At 47.9% G+C, this 16,763-nt stretch overlaps 1 protein-coding gene across 2 annotated transcripts in view; it reads right to left on the bottom strand.

The window, feature by feature from the left end:
- The window catches only part of LOC142585772 (suppressor of lurcher protein 1-like), a 460,587-nt gene that overhangs the window by 7,887 nt on the left and 435,937 nt on the right, over nucleotides 1-16,763 (bottom strand). For both annotated transcript variants that reach the window (XM_075696765.1, XM_075696766.1), the window contains one exon: nucleotides 1,838-2,006. In XM_075696765.1, coding sequence (XP_075552880.1) covers nucleotides 1,838-2,006 — 169 coding nt within the window. The remainder of the gene's footprint in view (nucleotides 1-1,837; nucleotides 2,007-16,763) is intronic.

Genomic DNA, 16,763 nt, shown 5'->3' on the forward strand with positions numbered 1-16,763 from the left:
ACGTCTCTGCGACATGACGCCATATCGTGTCATCAGAAAAATCGCTGTATCTTAAAGCTTTGCATGTGCGAACCTACAAAAACGCAACGTAGCAGTTTGAGCTTGTCGATAAGTAGCCAGAGAGTAATAGCGCAGAAACGATACACTGACAAAGCGTGTGTCCAGCCAACGTAGCTTACTTGCCTGAAAACGTTTTGTAGTGCGCAGACGACCTTCCCGCCAGGATTTTAAGCACGCAGCTCAGCTGCCGTCTTGTTTGCACGGGCAAAGTAACATATATATATATATATATATATATATATATATATATATATATATATATATATATATATATATTTGGGTGCACGTTAAAAACCCTCCCCCACCAAGTCCTGAGGGCCAGGTGGAGGTGGGGAAGAGTCGAAGTTAACCCAGAGCCTCCCAATGTGGCTTCCCTGACAGCCCATGCGTTACTTTGGGATAATTTTGGATAATTTGGGATATCGGCGACAGAAGACATCGCTGCTGAAGGCGACGAAGGGACTACTTCGGTTTATGAAGGAGACGGGCTTGGACAAGCGGCTGTGACAGTAATGTCACGTACCGCTCAAGAGTGACAGACTGTAACCAACGATGTGTGTGCCGTGTTATGTGCTCTCTATCTCTTCTCCCGATCGTTCATCCCCCCCCATCCCGCTCCCATGTGTAGGGTAGCAAACCGGTTAGGCTAAACTGGTTAATCTCCCTGCTTTCCTCCTCCACTTCTTCCTTCCTTGGGATAATTGATTTTAGAACTCTGTGTTTTTATGGTGAAAAAAAGATTCATTAATAACCCACGTGAAGCGTTTATAGCGCTTTTAAGGCTCAGACATTCTGTCAACCTGCATTGAAGATGGGGAAATACTACTACTACTACTACTACTACTACTACTACTACTAATAATAATAATAATAATTACACATGAAAATGAAGGCCACGTATTTTGACGTATTTCCTGTTTTGAAGCAGGCAAAGATTTCAAAATTTTCCAGGTTGATTCGATGGTTTCCTTGGAATGCAATGTAGTCTTTAACTGATAAAAAAGATGTCATGACCTGAGAAGTCGCTGTCAGAATCCATGACGTCGCATCGATCTGGTGCGAGAACTCCATGGTGGCGTCAGCCACCCATTCTTTGTTCTGGCATGTCTTGCGGCTTACCAAGCTTCATCTAATGGAGTGGGTGATCTCATTGTATTGAATAAACGGAACACATTCATATATTTTAATGTATTATCCCTATAATAAATATACAAATTAAGTTACATTAGAGTCGTAAAATACATTTAGAGCTTACAAAATGCGTCTTTATCACAGTGAAAGAAAGCTTGATAGGCTGGACAGAGCGTGAAAACGAGACAGATGGCAACGGCGCCTTGACTTTCATTCAATGTGACTATGCATTTTGGCAGCTTCTACTGGCGTTTGCAGCTATTTTATTTTTACCACAGAAGGACTACATTGGGTTCGGAATAGAGTAATGTTACAGCATGGTCCACGAAAACGGCATATGCGAAGGTGTCTTGAAATCCGTGGCATCAAACGGATGCCAGGGATGCGGCTATTTGAGGCAAAATTGAAGATGAAAAAAAAAAAATAAAACTTGGGCTTTATTTTCTGTGCAAGCGGTAGACTCACACAGAAGGAATGAAAATATTTAGAAAGGAACAACTATCAGTATAAACTAAACGTTACACTATAGAGTCCACAATTAGAGTAGTTTAGGGACTTGGAGCTCCCTTCCTTTGTCCAGCTGTGAGCAGTTAGTACCTTATAATTACCGCGAGCCAACTATCGATATGTCAAGTAGGATACGTACGGGGGCACGCCTTCGACGTCAAAGTACGCGAACTCGATGTAGATCTTCTCGTTGCTCTTGCCGTAGAAGAGGTAGTGGCACTCGGTGTCCCGTGGGTAGACGCCCGGGTAGTTGGGCGTCGAGAACGTGCCATTGGACACCTCCGAGCTGTTGTAGATGAAGGTGCACACTGCGTGGCAAAGCAGATCAGGAAGTTTTATTCTGACATCACGGACGCAGCTTCTCGTAGTACCCAAACATGGCGGTCATGATAATGTCACTGTACCCTGTCATCGTGCGTACATCGTTATCGATTTTTTTTACAGAGAACGTTTTCACCGGAGCAAAACGCGCCTTTCCTGCTATCGTGGGGCCACATTTTTCGTTTGCGCAGCTTCTCGACGCGCTAGTACCCTAAGGTGGGGGCCACGATGACGACCATTAAAAATATCTATAAAACACCCTCCGTTATAGATATATAGTTTTCACGTGACATCAAGCACGAATCCGCTCACCCTTCTAATACCCGAACATGGCGGTCATCATGACGTCAGTGCACCACCATTCACACACCCTTTTTTTTTTAAATCTTTTTGACGGTGACCGTTTTCCCACGGATTATCGCTGCTGTCGATTTGTTGCTTCACGCAAGGCGTGCCTGTCGTGCTGTCAAGTTTCTCATTTACGCAGCTTCTCGACGTGCTGGCACCCCAAGATGACGGCCACAATGACGACCAGTGCGATATACCTTTACAAGGACGTGGCCGTGTATGTCTGTACCGTATTCGTTTAAACGTCGCCTACACAACCACATCTTGCACAAACTGCGATTCGCGCGAGCGCCGCTGTATAGCGTGGACAACACTGCACGGGGACTTCCACCATGTTTTGTGCGACTACACGCACTCTGCGACCGCAAGAACAGTAATTACAACAGCTTTAAATACACGTGGCAGCTCCTTCGAGTTGTATCACATTCTTGGACATTGAAGCAGCGTTACTAGTGCTTTACGCGCACAGAAGACGCTAGTAATCTTCCTCCGAGACACCGACCTGAGCCAAACACTCTAGTTTCTTGTTATCGTGTGCGCTGTGGGTTATTTACGCGAAAACATCAAGTGGCCCATCGGGCGAAAAAAAAAGAAAAAAAAACCGGCGTCTGTAGCAGCGAAACGGCAGGTAAATTCCCATTGGCTGCGACGCCACGTCACGAGCGCGCCTCGACGGAGCCGAGCGGGCGAAACGGAACGCCTGCTGCCCCGATAGCGCGCCAGGTGTTGCGTGTGGGTAGAGGGCATCGTCGGGATGTGCCTCTCTCTCCCCTACTGGGCTCCCCTACAGCCGGCCTTGGCGGCCGCTCCTGCTTCCTTGGTCTCTCATCGCGCAGGATGTCGGTGGCATGGGGCGTTGGCACCGCAGGCTGCTGCTGCTGCTTGTTGACTCCGGCAGCAGGTACCGCTAGCATCTACGTCGTCTGCGACCACAACCGAGGCAGTAGCGAAACGTGGCCGTCCAGGCCAGCACACCGCAGACGAAGTAAGGAAGCGGAAGAACGCCGCAAAACGAACGAAGTGGCAGATGCGCGTCGCGGCGATGCCCTCTCCCCTCACGCGTGACCTGGTGCGCTATGGCGGCAGCAGGTGTTCCGTTTCGCTCGCTCTGTTTTGTCGACGCTTGCGCGTGCGGTCCGAGTTCTTGATCAGGCGCCGCATTCAGCCACAGCAGAGCATGTGCATGCGCACTGTCCTTGTGTTGCAATTCGATGCGATTAATGCACTCGGCCAGGCAGCACGGTGCGAACGTAGAAACTGCAAAAATAAAAGAAATAAAGAAAAGAAACGCTCCAATTTCCTTGCGATACTCGATAACATACCCCGCAGCAAAACCCGAAAACATTACTCGCAGACCAGAACTCGAAGGGCTGCTCAGCAACGCTCAATTGGACATTAACGCTTTCGCATTCACAACTCATAAGGAGTGCTTAGATATCCTGAGATTTTTCTGATGCGTACCCTTTGTCATCTGAAGTGACATGGTAGGCGTGATTAGGCAAACATCTCCAGCCGGTCTGGGCCGTTCAGATAGCCGAAGCAGCCGCTGAGACCGAGGGGATCTCGGCCATTTGCTAGGCGGAGGGAGACTGCGTCCACCCCGCGATTTCTGGCACTAAGAAAATCTCTCTCTTTCTCTCTCTCTCTCCAGCAGGCACTTAAGAATGCTTCCCTGTTTTCTATACAGAAAGGTGCCAAACTGCGTTCAGCACAAAGAAACACCTTCGACTCAAAGCTTCAAGGGTACTCCTGTTTGTAAGGTATAGATAAGATAAGATAACTTTGATCTGGTTCATTGCTCACAAACCAAGGATGGAAGCATAAAACGCTAGGCCACCTGGCCAACGCGCTTCCTTTACGCAGAAAAGCAATCAAACAAAGTAAATCGTGGCAAATGGACATGTAACGACGTCGATAACGAATTACTATGAAGCTGATTGTCGGCAATGATAATTCGAAGACACTGCAACGCCCATGAGACGCGCACAGAAAGAAATAAGGACGACACCACTGTGCGTGCTGAACTTAATAATTAGAAGTTGCTACAAATTAGAACGAGTGAAAACACAGGAACTGTAGCGAGATTTTCGCGAAAGCGAGACCTCGAAGGAAGAACACGAAGGTGGTCAGACAGCATTGCATGCCGGGTAGAGAGAGCGTTAAAGAGGGAGCGTTACACGCCGCAGTGATGTATTCCTGCCTTGCACCTAAGCATGACAGATTTTACGGAAGGTGCGCAATTTCACATCCTAAAGGTGAGTGGTGCTCTTTAGCTTAAACAACGGTAACAAACGTAGTGAGAGAGAGAGAGAGAGAGAGAGAGAGAGAGAGAGAGAGAGAGAGAGAGAGAGAGAGAGAGAGAGAGAGAGAGAGAGAGAGAGAGAGAGAGAGAGAGAGAGAGAGTTCACGCGACAGTGAGGGAGTGTGTGGCACCCGCATACAGTTGCCCAATGCGGAAGGGTTCTCTCTATACTTGTATAAAGTGGCGTGTGGCATACTGCTTTTATTCACGGTTACTTATAGAGGCCTTCCCGGCCGTTCTACCTTGTCCCTATGCGGAGTAGCAGGCTAGATAGAAAGCTTCTTCGGCCGCCCTCTCTGCTTTAGTCTCTTAAATAAGTCACTTGAGCGGACGTCCAGGGGAAGTACAGGGCAGTTAAGCTGCGCGAGTGCGACGTTACGTCCGCACACAGCTTATGGAAAGCAGGCGACTCGCTGCCACGTTTCCGCACGTGGTGAACACTTGCCATCTTCATGAGACTGCAGCGGTTATTAGATCCTGCCGGAGAGAGAGAAAAAAAAAAGAAGCGAGAGAACTCGGCTCGATTAGCGCGCATATTATTCACGAACGTTGCATGTCCCTGCGAGCTGTCAGGAGCCTTCCCTCCAACGGCGTGGGAACTGGCCTGATGCGAATAAAAATGGCCGCGCTCTCTCGGTCTACTACTCCCAGGAAGCACCCGGCGGAGCTTAAAATATGCACACCCGGGCTCCCGTGCGAGCGGCGCCGGCGGAAACAACAGGCCACACTCCTCGGGATGAAGACGCTACGGGAAGGGAGCGTTTTGGGATCGGAGCGCGGCTAGCAAGGGTCCCGCATGCAACGCTTTTTGCCGTACAGCACGGCACGGCTGAAATCTCAGACGGCTGAAACGATTGCGCCACCGAAACGCGAGGCACATAAATCGCGCGAGTAGATAACGCTGACCGTTTGCGCAAGGAGCGCTCGAGGTCTGGCTGCTATATGTAAGTTTAAAGAAACTTGAAAGCGAGGCGTAAGAGGACGCTTCGCGCGAACATGGCGCTGCCGTTATTGCGCGTTGCGTACGTATCGCATCACGTTTAAAGCGGGCGTAGAAGCAGACAGCAAATGAAATATAAAACTTCTTATAGTATAAGTGATTGGACATGCGCAGTGTGCCACTTATGTGAGAGGCCCACCACGGCGGAAGAAATACCGGTGGCGTCGCTATATGATGAAATCATCGCACCGGAGAGATTGTCCGGTCCCAAATAGTGTCAACAGCTGGATGAGGCTGGGTAAATGTAGAGTATATATATAAAAATAAATTACGTTACGTACGAGAGAAGGAGAAAAGTTCACGTGCGCAACTTTTGTAATCCCCTCTGCTGGTGCAAGGATCCGTAACTGGCAGCAAAAAAAAAAAAAAAAAGCGTAATCTGTGACGTCACCGTTGGAAGTCTAGCTATAACCTCAATAAACGGTCAACCGAAGAAGGGTAGGTTAGTATCAACAAACACCCGCATCGCTATAAATGTTTACATCCATACTAGAAATTACCACATCTTAGGCCTAGCAGGACTGAAAGGAAAGCGAACTTAGCAGCAGGGTTTGGGTACGGGCCAGTTGGTATTCGATTGTTTCAAACATCACTTACAGTGCGTACATAGACAGGGACCAAAAGAACGATGAAGACAAGTGCTTGAATTTACGCGCTGTAAGTGATGTTTGCAATGGAACTTAGCAGGTTGCAAGCATTTGAACGTCGAATAATTCTCATGCTGCATGCAATAAAGTGGTCGCGAACGACCGAAGATAGCATTATTGCATATGGCGGGATAAACGCTATAGAGCTTGCTGCTAAAAGTAAACAAAATTCCTATCTTTTGTTTATATCACCACCACCGCCACATTATTTGAGAACACTCTCGCAAACTTCCCACAAAGTATCAATAACCCTTAAAGGTTTCGATGTTTTCTGCGAAAGCATAAAAAAAAAAAAATTCGATGAAAAGCACTCGGCCGGAGCAAATGCAGTCGGCTCGGAAACATCACAGTTTCTTTCCTTTCACTACCGAGCCGAAAGTGTTTTGATGCCACTTCTCGCTAGACAGAATAAAAGGCGAGTAAGGAATGAATCACGTCGACATATGGTCTCGCACTATATATATAGTGAACTTCCGCAGACGGAGAGACGCGCCCTTTGAATACGTCCAGCGCAGCGTGCAGTGAGAGTCCCACACATTCGCGGGCATTTCGCTCCGTCTCAATAAAACCATGCAACATGGGCTCTACGTACGCTGGACCAGCGCTGAAGTTTGCGTGTCAACAGCAGGGACGTGGCGAGCAGCCGATATAGCGAGTGGAAGAAACAGATTTAAGACGTTGCGATTTCGCAAGTCACTGATCAACTGATCGCTCATCAATGATCAGGCACTGATCACTCATCAACTGATCAACAATTAGAGCAAACGTGATCGCTCATTCGTGCACATCTGTCCAGCTGCTGACTTAAAAGGGCACCGGCGTGGTTACAGAACGGGGGTATACGTACTACACATGGCGGCCCTCGAAAGCGCGTGGCTATGGACTGGGCTTGGCTGAAAGCATCGGGCAAAAGCAAACGTTGGTACAGGCGCGCGTCTGTTTCCATTCGAGATGTCGCGCCATTTTCGTGATATTCCTACAGAAGGCGCCAGCATACCTGAGTTGCCTTGTCAGCAGACCCAAACATCCGTAGCGCCTCCTGGTCAGCGCCGCCTCTCCACAACTGACCGACGCGACAAATGCGTCAGTGTGCATGCTGCGCAACTAGGGTTTTTGTAATCGCCTCGTACAGGTGCGGCCAAGAATCACTGCGACACGTTAGCTGCATCAGAGCTGCATCCCAGTACCCGCTAGCAATCAAGGGAGGGGGGGGGGTAAAACTGTATCACGCATGCGCGCAGACCGGCGCTGATAACCAGTTCGAATCTCTTGATCTCTTTCTTTACCGATTGATCGGAGCGTCATTCGCAGCTTCTGTGGCTGAACACTCGGTAGCGTGAAGGCGCTGTTAGCGCAGCTAGATTAACGTCCCTAGATAAACATGTTTCAGCTTGTTTTATCAGGGGCCTTAACTCATAGAGGTTGTCACCATGTTACCTAGAGGCAAATGCGGCGCTACCGCGTATGAGAGTTTTCTATTGAGCACTGTGCCGTCATAGGAATGACGGTATATGGGTGCGCGAGGCTTGTGTTGGCTGGTGTTGTACGAGGCTTCGTCTCAAACCTGAATACGGCTACACAGATAATGCGTTCTTACAATAAAATCTTCATTTATGGTTTTCATTCAACCATACTACATTTTTTCAATCAATTTTACTGCCCTACAATGCCTAATCAAGGGAAGAAAAGCAAGAACAGACGATGAACTGCTGTAAAGCAAGCGCGAATCTTCTCATCTGTTCTCGAACCTGAACGGCCCGCTGATAGTTTTTACGTTTCATATACATCCAATCACACGTCATCATAATTAAGAAGGGCGTAGGATTGGGCTTGTTGGTAAAACATGCTTTAAAGTTTGAGGCACTGTGTTCTCTTTTCTGTCCCCACTGCTGTCCTTGCGCTGTTATTAAGACTTTAAATCATAATTAAACAAAAGATCTTCTTGTGTAATAATAAAGTTAAAACCGCACTTTGCGTCCTTTTCTTTGGTAGGAAATGAATCATAACAGACGAAACCGTGCTAGCTCGGCGCGTGTCCTAGCTCTTCGAGAGTATATATCATAAATTAAATGAAGTGGTTAAATGTCCCAGCAATACTTCAGAACGAATACAACTGGACAACTACACGCAACATAAATACAGCTAACACAAGTAGAACGCGTGTAACGACGGGGTGAACCATGCAGGAATTACAAATAAATACGAAAATTCCGAAACTCAGTAACTCTGAGATGTTGTGCCGATAGTTCATAAATTTTTGAGAGAATGCGTTCTATTACTGTTTAGCACGCTTTGAAAGCAACAGCAAGCCCTGTCTTTTGTGAGCCAGGCATCTATCGCTCTAAGGATGAATTTGCCTATCTAGATCGTACGTAACTATAGTTGCGTGCGATCTAGGTAGGAATCACCTTCCCCCAATGTAGAGTATATAGCAAACCAGTTGCAGCAAGATTATTATCCCTGCCTTTCCTTTTTGTCCCTAACTCTAGACAGGACTGCTGTATGCTTTTGTCATCGCTCTGCCTGTTTGAGCAAATGCTCAAACAATGTAATGCTGTAATGAGCAAACATCGACCGCTTTGCGAAAAAGGCGCAACAAGCTACTGCACGGTTCAAGGCGCTCCAATCAGAAGCCTACAGTGACCTTAGCAGGAGAAGCAAAAAGTCGCGCTTAATGCGCGCTAGGGTTAAGTATGAAGGTGAGTGTACATAATGAATTACTTAGTGCTGCTCATTTCAATGCGTTCCGTTGGCGCGCACACTTGGCCACGCAGTACCAGAAGGGGTTAACGAAGACGGCGAGCCAAATATAAACAATCCCCCCCCCACCCCCTTTGCCCAAGTGAGAAACAGGAAAAGAAACAGGAACGCTGGGAATTCGGCCCCCGATTGCTTCGTTTTCAGAGCTTTCGTACGCGAGCCACAGACGCCGTTGTCTTAATGGTTGACCGAGGGAGCGTTCCTTGTCGCAGTAAAGCATGGTTAATTTGCATCTTGCGGTTCGATTAATGAAGATGCGAATAATTTGCATATTGAAAGTGTGCCTGCGCCTAAGAAGCGTATGTATTTCTGGGCCGCAGAAACCGGCGAACGAATTAACGAAGCTCTTCGTTCCGGGGAAAAAGCGCTTGTGATTGGCTGACCGCCGTTGTTAATGCCATGCGCGCCATCCTTACGCCTGTCCTTACGATCACCGCTGTAGCGGATGAACTGCCTGGCGAATACGGGCTCAGATTGCTATGGAGTTATACGGAGAATTTTTCGTATAAGAAATTTGTGTATATAGTTTTTTAGTGTGCTTTCTTTTTTCTGTGTGTGCTTCATGTTTTTGAGCTGGTGCAGCTCTTTAAGCTTGCACAGACCATCCCATTGCGTGAGTGAATAAACTTTTATTTGGTCCAGAAAAACGCGATAAAACGCGCATCCGGCTAATCCCACGACGGGACTGACAGATCTAGCCTGCCGGCCCGATCGCGGGCGTGCTGGACGGCCAGGATTTGGTCCTCAAAGACGGGACTTCGCAGGAGCGCGTCCCACTCTTCCTTAGTGAACTTTGGGCCCAGCGACCCGCACTCCCAGAGCATATGAGGCAAAGTAGCAACCTCACCACAGGCCACGCAAGAACAAGTCGGATAAATCTCGATATATAGGCTGTTATAAGGGACGCCGGATTTTGGTAGGAGTTCGTTAGTCTGCATTCCTTTTATCTGTAGAGGGTGTTTCGTCAATAAAATTAATTCAAATAACTTTCACGGCATCGTGCCTTCTCCAGAAGAGATGACACGGAGAGTGTTCGGTCGGCCACAGGAAAGATAAGCAAGTTCACCTGTCTGAAGTATCGGTGCATTTTTGCTGGGTACGTCGGCCCGCATGTGCTCAGCGTCTGGAGAGGTTCACTATACTTTTTTGTGTGTTACAAGGCTTTCCATATATACATATCTATATCTATATATATATATATATATATATATATATATATATATATATATATATATATATATATATGAGATGTTGTACGGTACTTCTCGTCCTCATATTATTTCATCACACGCACATATCTTTCTGTATAACCATTCAACTCCACACCCCCTCTCTTCCCTCATACTGTCGCGTCCTCTGGGCAAGTCCAGGTAAACTAATTACTCAACTAAACCGGCGCAATGCATGTTGCATTCATGTATGAAGAACACTCAAAGAATCACCGAAGAACCTAGAAAAACCTAAGCGGAATAAGAAGCAGGCGCTGCGAAAACAAGAAACAAGAAATAAACAAACTGCATCGCGGATAAATTTCAGAAGTACTAGAATAAGATACATTTGTTTTTGTAAATGTTCCGAAAATGACAATCATTACTACTACTAGGACAATCACGAATGCCTACTAGGGAATCTATCGAGAGACCCAGAAGGGCCTGTCACTGTCGTCATATTTATTCATCAATGTTAGCTTTATTTTTCCTGATTGTAAATTGCGTCGTTTCGTAAGTGATCACAGTTGAAGCTCAATTTGGGTGTTTTACGAGGAGCATCCGGTGAAGTCACGCGCAGATCCTCCTTAAGCGAATACATAGGCAGAAACGTTCTCCTCCAAGTTGGGTCCATTGCGAATTGAACGGCCGGTGAAACTGCGCTCGCCTATGAAAAAAAAAAAAAAAAAACCTCAACCCTACCGCTAGGTTCGCATTCAAAAGCCTGGCGTTTCAACTAACGCGAACTATAGTTAAACGTCAGATAAGCCACGAGCACAATTTAGGTATGTTGAATAGGGCCAGTGTAGCTCGTGCAGTGCAGAGTCATGTCGTAACTTAGCTCTGTTTCCTCCGTCCTGACTTTAGTCACCTTCACGCGGGGTGTCTATAACACTGTGTAGGTGGTGTCCCAATCCACGCCCCAACGACCGTGTCGCCGCAGTAACAGAAACGGATATGCATCCGTTCGCGCTTCCGGCTCATATGCATGAGCCGGAAGCGATTCCGGAGCCAGAAACACGTCATGGTTACCACGTTTTGGACATCCCCTACTGCACAGCGTATCAGATATGCTACGTTCCCTTGATAACTCAAGACCCTGATTTAAGCACTGGAAACTAAACGCATAGGGAGTAGTAGCGTTCTTGAAAGGCTGGGGAGAGTTTTTCTGTTGCGGGAATTTCAACAAACCAATTACTAATTAATTACTGTACCAGATAAATTAAAACTCAAATAACATTTCATGGCATTTTTTTTTTCTGTACAAATGTGCTCTTCAGAGCAGGGAATGGGAGTGAAATAGTTGTTCAATCCTTCTTTGATGCGCAACGACGCTTGACTATTACAGGGTTGACCCGCAGCACGCTGCACCGTATTAAGCGGTACTGTCACACATGTGCAGGAGCGTTCTCTTTTCAGCGTGACCATCCAACTAAAGAAGCGTTCGCTTCCGAGCGAGCGCCGCTTTTATTTTTTTGTGTGCTTTATTATGGCCTGTTTAAGAAAAGTCCGAGGAAGTGCTTGCGATGCCTCGCCGATGCGTGCCAAATAAGAAACATCAAAACGGGATAGGGAGGACGGCCCTCTAAGGAGCCCTGTAGCAGCAGCGCGGCAGTAGAGAACTTCGGACGCGTTCCGCCAGCGTCGCGTGCACATCCCCTCCTCTAGCTCTCCCATTTTATTTTGTTCCGGTCTACCAGTTCTCGCGGCCCACTCGGTGTTCTCTTTTAGTACGAAATCCCGGAGTGTTACATGGCGTTACTTGTGAGGCGAGCGCGACAGCACTTCACGAGGACTGGCGAATGAAACACCGCCGTTTTGTTTTCAGCTCAGACATGTTTGCTAAACTTTTCAACATGCGCCTTGATATTCTGTTTGACAGCATAAGATGGTAGAAGTGGCCGGATCGCATAAGGGCTGGAAACAAAGAAAGAAAGAACATGCAAGGGGGGAAGTGGGTAGAGTGGGGATACAGCGCTCGTACGTCCATACGGAAGAGAAAAAAAAAGCATGAGTCCCTGGGACTTACTCAATACATGGACGATATTTTTATTTTTATGCCAAAATCCTTTTCTGTTGAAAACAGCTGCGTCAAAGACTCAGAAAGAAACCAGCGGAGAAAAAGAAAAAAAGTGAAAGAAGGAGAGAGTTGGGATATAGTTCTGTAGGCAGAGAGCCCGTCGAAGTTTTCGTTCTTTCGTTATTCGCGTCCCTCTGTTTATGCCTACGCCAGCAGCAACATGAAAAAGAATTACCTCATTTTCATCCTTTTGATCTCGGTGTTCGTTAAGCAAAAACGGAGAACAAGAAAAGTACGCTTCCATTGCCACGATAAGCAGCAACGAGCGAGTTCCCGCCCAGCTTGGAACAAAGGCGATTATCTTCCCTCGGGTCCCCCCCTCGAACTCTGCGATCACAATGGGCTCCGGCTTGATCAATACATTCGCAACCACCTTTTGTTGTCTCTTTCTGCGTCGCGTTACTTTGCTCCTGAGAGCCCGCTTCTCCCCGGAGCCTGCCTATTCCGGGCGTATACACAGAAGGAGAGGGTCGCGGCGTCGCTTGGACCCTCGCGCTCCGCGCCGACCTGTTTGCTTCTGCTTTCTCGAGACATCTGTGTACGGCTGCACGGATTCCCACATGCGAAAATGCGACAAACATTCTTTTTTTAATTTGCTTTCTTCAGTCCTCTTGTTTTCGTTTGCTGTTCCCGGTTGCTTGTTTACGATTCGATAACCCGATAACCAAACATTGCGCGCGGGTCCAGTGCGAAATTCTGAGCACTTCTGCCCACTGTACATGTGCATGTACGTTTGAACAATCCGGTGCGGTACGGTTCAGCCGACTGTTTACACGATTTTTTTTTTACTTTTTATTCATTTTGGTAATTGGACGCCGCTTCCAAAAGGAACCATGCAAACAGTTGGAGAGTTGGAATGGGAAATACGTGCAAAGCGAAAGCTCTCTTTATTTGCATTTTCTAGCCGACTCGGAGGAGGTAACCCAAATGCGCGTTCGGACAACTGCACGATACGATGTTTGTAGCGCTGCATAACACTTTAATTGAACGCCATTGCTACATTTCGGAAAAGTTCGCATCCCTCTTATTTTCCTTCGTCACGGGGAAAGAAGCCGCCGTGTGGGAGGCTATCATGATGATCAACTTGAGAGGGCGGCTGCCAGCATGTCTGACAAAACTGAAAAGCAATCACATTCAACGAATGGTTGCCATTGTAAAAGATACGTACACCGCCTATGCATAGTACATGCACAGATACATTAGAGTGCGGACCTCTGTTGAAGGGAACACACAAATAGGCGGCCCTCACTTTGCTGGCATCCTAACTTCAAGTCGCTGCAAAAGCAATTTCAGTGCACTGCACAGGTGTGTCGAAAGGAGCCATAGCTAACAACCACAAGTCTTGCGAGACAGAAAAATTCGGACATTATCTTCACTCAAGTGTTCACTTTAACAGTGGACCCCTCTCTACATACGACCGTGGAAACGTACAGGTATACACACGCATATCCATTATAGAAAAAGGAAAAATGAAAACGGCCATTTCTGGTATAATGCTACGCGAGATAACGAAAGTCCTGAAAACACCGTGCGCTTCACGACTACCTGACTTGGCAGCGCGGAAATACGGCATTGTTGCTTCACGCAGGAACACAAGAACCTATACTGAACGGCGATAAGTTACAAGGCATCGAAATATCAGCAGCTGAACAGCCTCAATTAAACCCCAGCACTTACAAAGAACAGCAAATTTGTACCTTGTCGAAAACTTCCAAGGTGAGAAAATTCCTTCGCGCTATGAGCTGTGGACTTGCGCAGAACGCCGACATCTCTTAAAATTCAATTTGGGCAACTACCATGATTACCTTTTACTACTTGCTATAGGAAGTTATACTTACTGCATGCGCCGATTCGTGAAGAACCTTGTGCCTGTTAGGTACCTCAAAAATGTGCGATCCTTAAACAGATTCGGTGGCGCTACCTGCAAAAAGCAGTCTTTCATCCGACGAGACCACCAGACCACGGTTCTTGGCCCCACGGACCCTACCACCGAGCCCTACTGAGGTATATCACCGAAGCTTGCCTCAGTTTGAGCATATAACAATTAGTTCCGTTGGTAAAACTAAAAAAAAAAATCACTCAGCTGGTTACACTTTAATGCTTGGAATAGCACATGCCAACTTTACTGAAGCCTCTTGCGCGTCGCGTGTCTCATCAGGCAAAAAACAATTAAAGCTAAACATAACTGCAGGAAAGGAGAAGAAAGATGTGCGTGAACCTCTTGGAGCACGGATGGCGCCACAATGCCACGCTATGGCAAATACAGCCATGTCACCAAAAAGTGTAGTTTTTCCGCCTTGCTGGTGCAAGTTCGTCGAGCTGCACCTGAAACGGCGACAATGATGAGCAAGAAAACTTGCTCTCACAAGCATTTTCACTTGCAGTCCCATGCGAAGAGTATTTAGCTGTTCTTCTTCTTTCGCGCAGGATGCAGTTTTCAATCTAAACGTAGGCCAACGTCGCAGACAGAGAATGCAGGCCTTTTCCTGAAGTCTCGTTGCGGCTAAGCTCGGCTAACGCTGCGATACGGTATGGTAGCGGTACGCTAAACGCCATGGCGAGATGATACAGTGAGCGTTTAGGCGAGAGAACACTTTTAAGAGCAGCGAACTTACAGCGTAAACCTATACACCGGCAAACTTGGATCTGCCAACCATCTTTGCAGCCTCAAAGCTAGCTTTCCAGCAAGGTAGTTTGTCAAGGTCGTGACGGTGGCGCGGCCAATTTGTATTTTGAAGCTTTATGCGCACAGTTGGCGCGTATTACGAGATGGAAAATAGTACACACGCGGGCCCCCGCGATGACACCGCGTTCAACCGACAGGTTATACTTCGCACGGCAGCCTATACTTCGCATACTGCGCAGCTTATACTTCGTCTTCATTTGGACGGTGACCGGTGTCGCCAACACTTGGCCGAATGTGCAAGGCAGCGAAGCACACTTGAGAATAAGGAAGGCGGGTTTTCTACTTTGCTTCGTTACTGCCACCGGTTCGGTGTGGCCCCCTTCCAAGCCGCTGCACATATACGCTCTTTAGTGACAGCTTCGGAAGTACCAGGGGTCTCTCACGCCACCCCAGGGAAGCGTATGGAAAGACCGAGGGAGAGGATGTGAGGAGAACGCGCACGCGCACACACACACACACATACACACAAAAGAAGAAAAGGGAAGAGGAAAAATGCATGCAAGGGGTCTTCTCTGCATTGACGCCAATGGTGTGCCGTGGGGAGTTTTTCTTCCTCGTGACTGGAGCACTCCACGCGAGGAACAAACTTCGCGCTCGGCAGCTCGCTGCTACCGCCAGGCGGCGCTAAATCTCGGGGCCCTCGAGGGATTCCTCCTTTTCAAGGAATGGCGGCGAAGAGGCCTCGGTCCCAAAGTGAGGCTGCCTTTCTAAGCCGTCAGTCCGCGTTCGCGAGGAAGTGGATGCATGGGACCAGAGTGAAGAAGACCAAAGAGGTGAAGAGGAAACGCGGCGAGGGACGAAGAGCCGCCGCGAACGCTTATAAGGGTCCTTTTAGGGCGATCGCGCGCCGAGAGGCTGTTTTCTTTTCCTTTCGGTAGACCGAGAGAAGCTACTCGTTCTCAATGGAGGCAACATCTTTTCGAGCGCCGAAAGATTCGAGCGCGTAGCTAAGAGGGTCAGAGAAGGAGAAAAGCTAAACAAGTAAATAAGTGAAACTATGCAAACGCGAAAAGCGCAAGAGCGCGTTCACAATTTGCAGGGACGAACTTTAGTGAGCGGTGCAGTTTTGGAGACCCTCGCATACACCACTCTGCACGAGCCGTCGTTATCTGGGTGCGTCCAGAACGCGGAACGTTGTCGTTTAGCGTGAGCACTCGGAAAATCCGGGCCATGTGCTCAATTGGCAGTGTACACAGAAGGTATCGCACGCAGTCATCATCAAGAGGAAGCGTTACATGAAAAGTGATAACCAGCCTTTGGCGACAGGAAAGGAACATAGTGTATAAAGCTGTTCTTTGAGCGTTCGCCGAACGAGTAATAGCGCGGCGCGTCTGCATTTCAGGCGTCTTGCACTATGAGCTGCCAAGTTAGGCGAAGCGAGCGACGCACGTCTTGCCGCCAGGCGGCCCATTTTCGCCGCTTTCCTTTCGTGCGGTTCTTTCGCGGCTGCTTTTATCTCCGAACACTATTTCTTCGTCTGCCGTGCCGCGACCATATTTACCGGTTCTCGAAAAGCTGCAGACGCAGTTGTTGGCCCAGAAATTATTGCCGCGGAGAGTCATTCGCTGGCCGGAGAAACGAGCCTTGTCTGGATGCCGCAGCTAAAAATGCCATCGCGAGCGAGACGCCTCTTTCTTTTTATTTGTTCCTTGTTTCCTCTCCCCGCATCGCGTTGAACTCGTCTCGACGCCGGGAGAACAACACTTAAGGAGA

Source organism: Dermacentor variabilis, chromosome 6, assembly GCF_050947875.1.
Source record: "Dermacentor variabilis isolate Ectoservices chromosome 6, ASM5094787v1, whole genome shotgun sequence".
Classification (NCBI taxonomy): Eukaryota; Metazoa; Arthropoda; class Arachnida; order Ixodida; family Ixodidae; genus Dermacentor; species Dermacentor variabilis.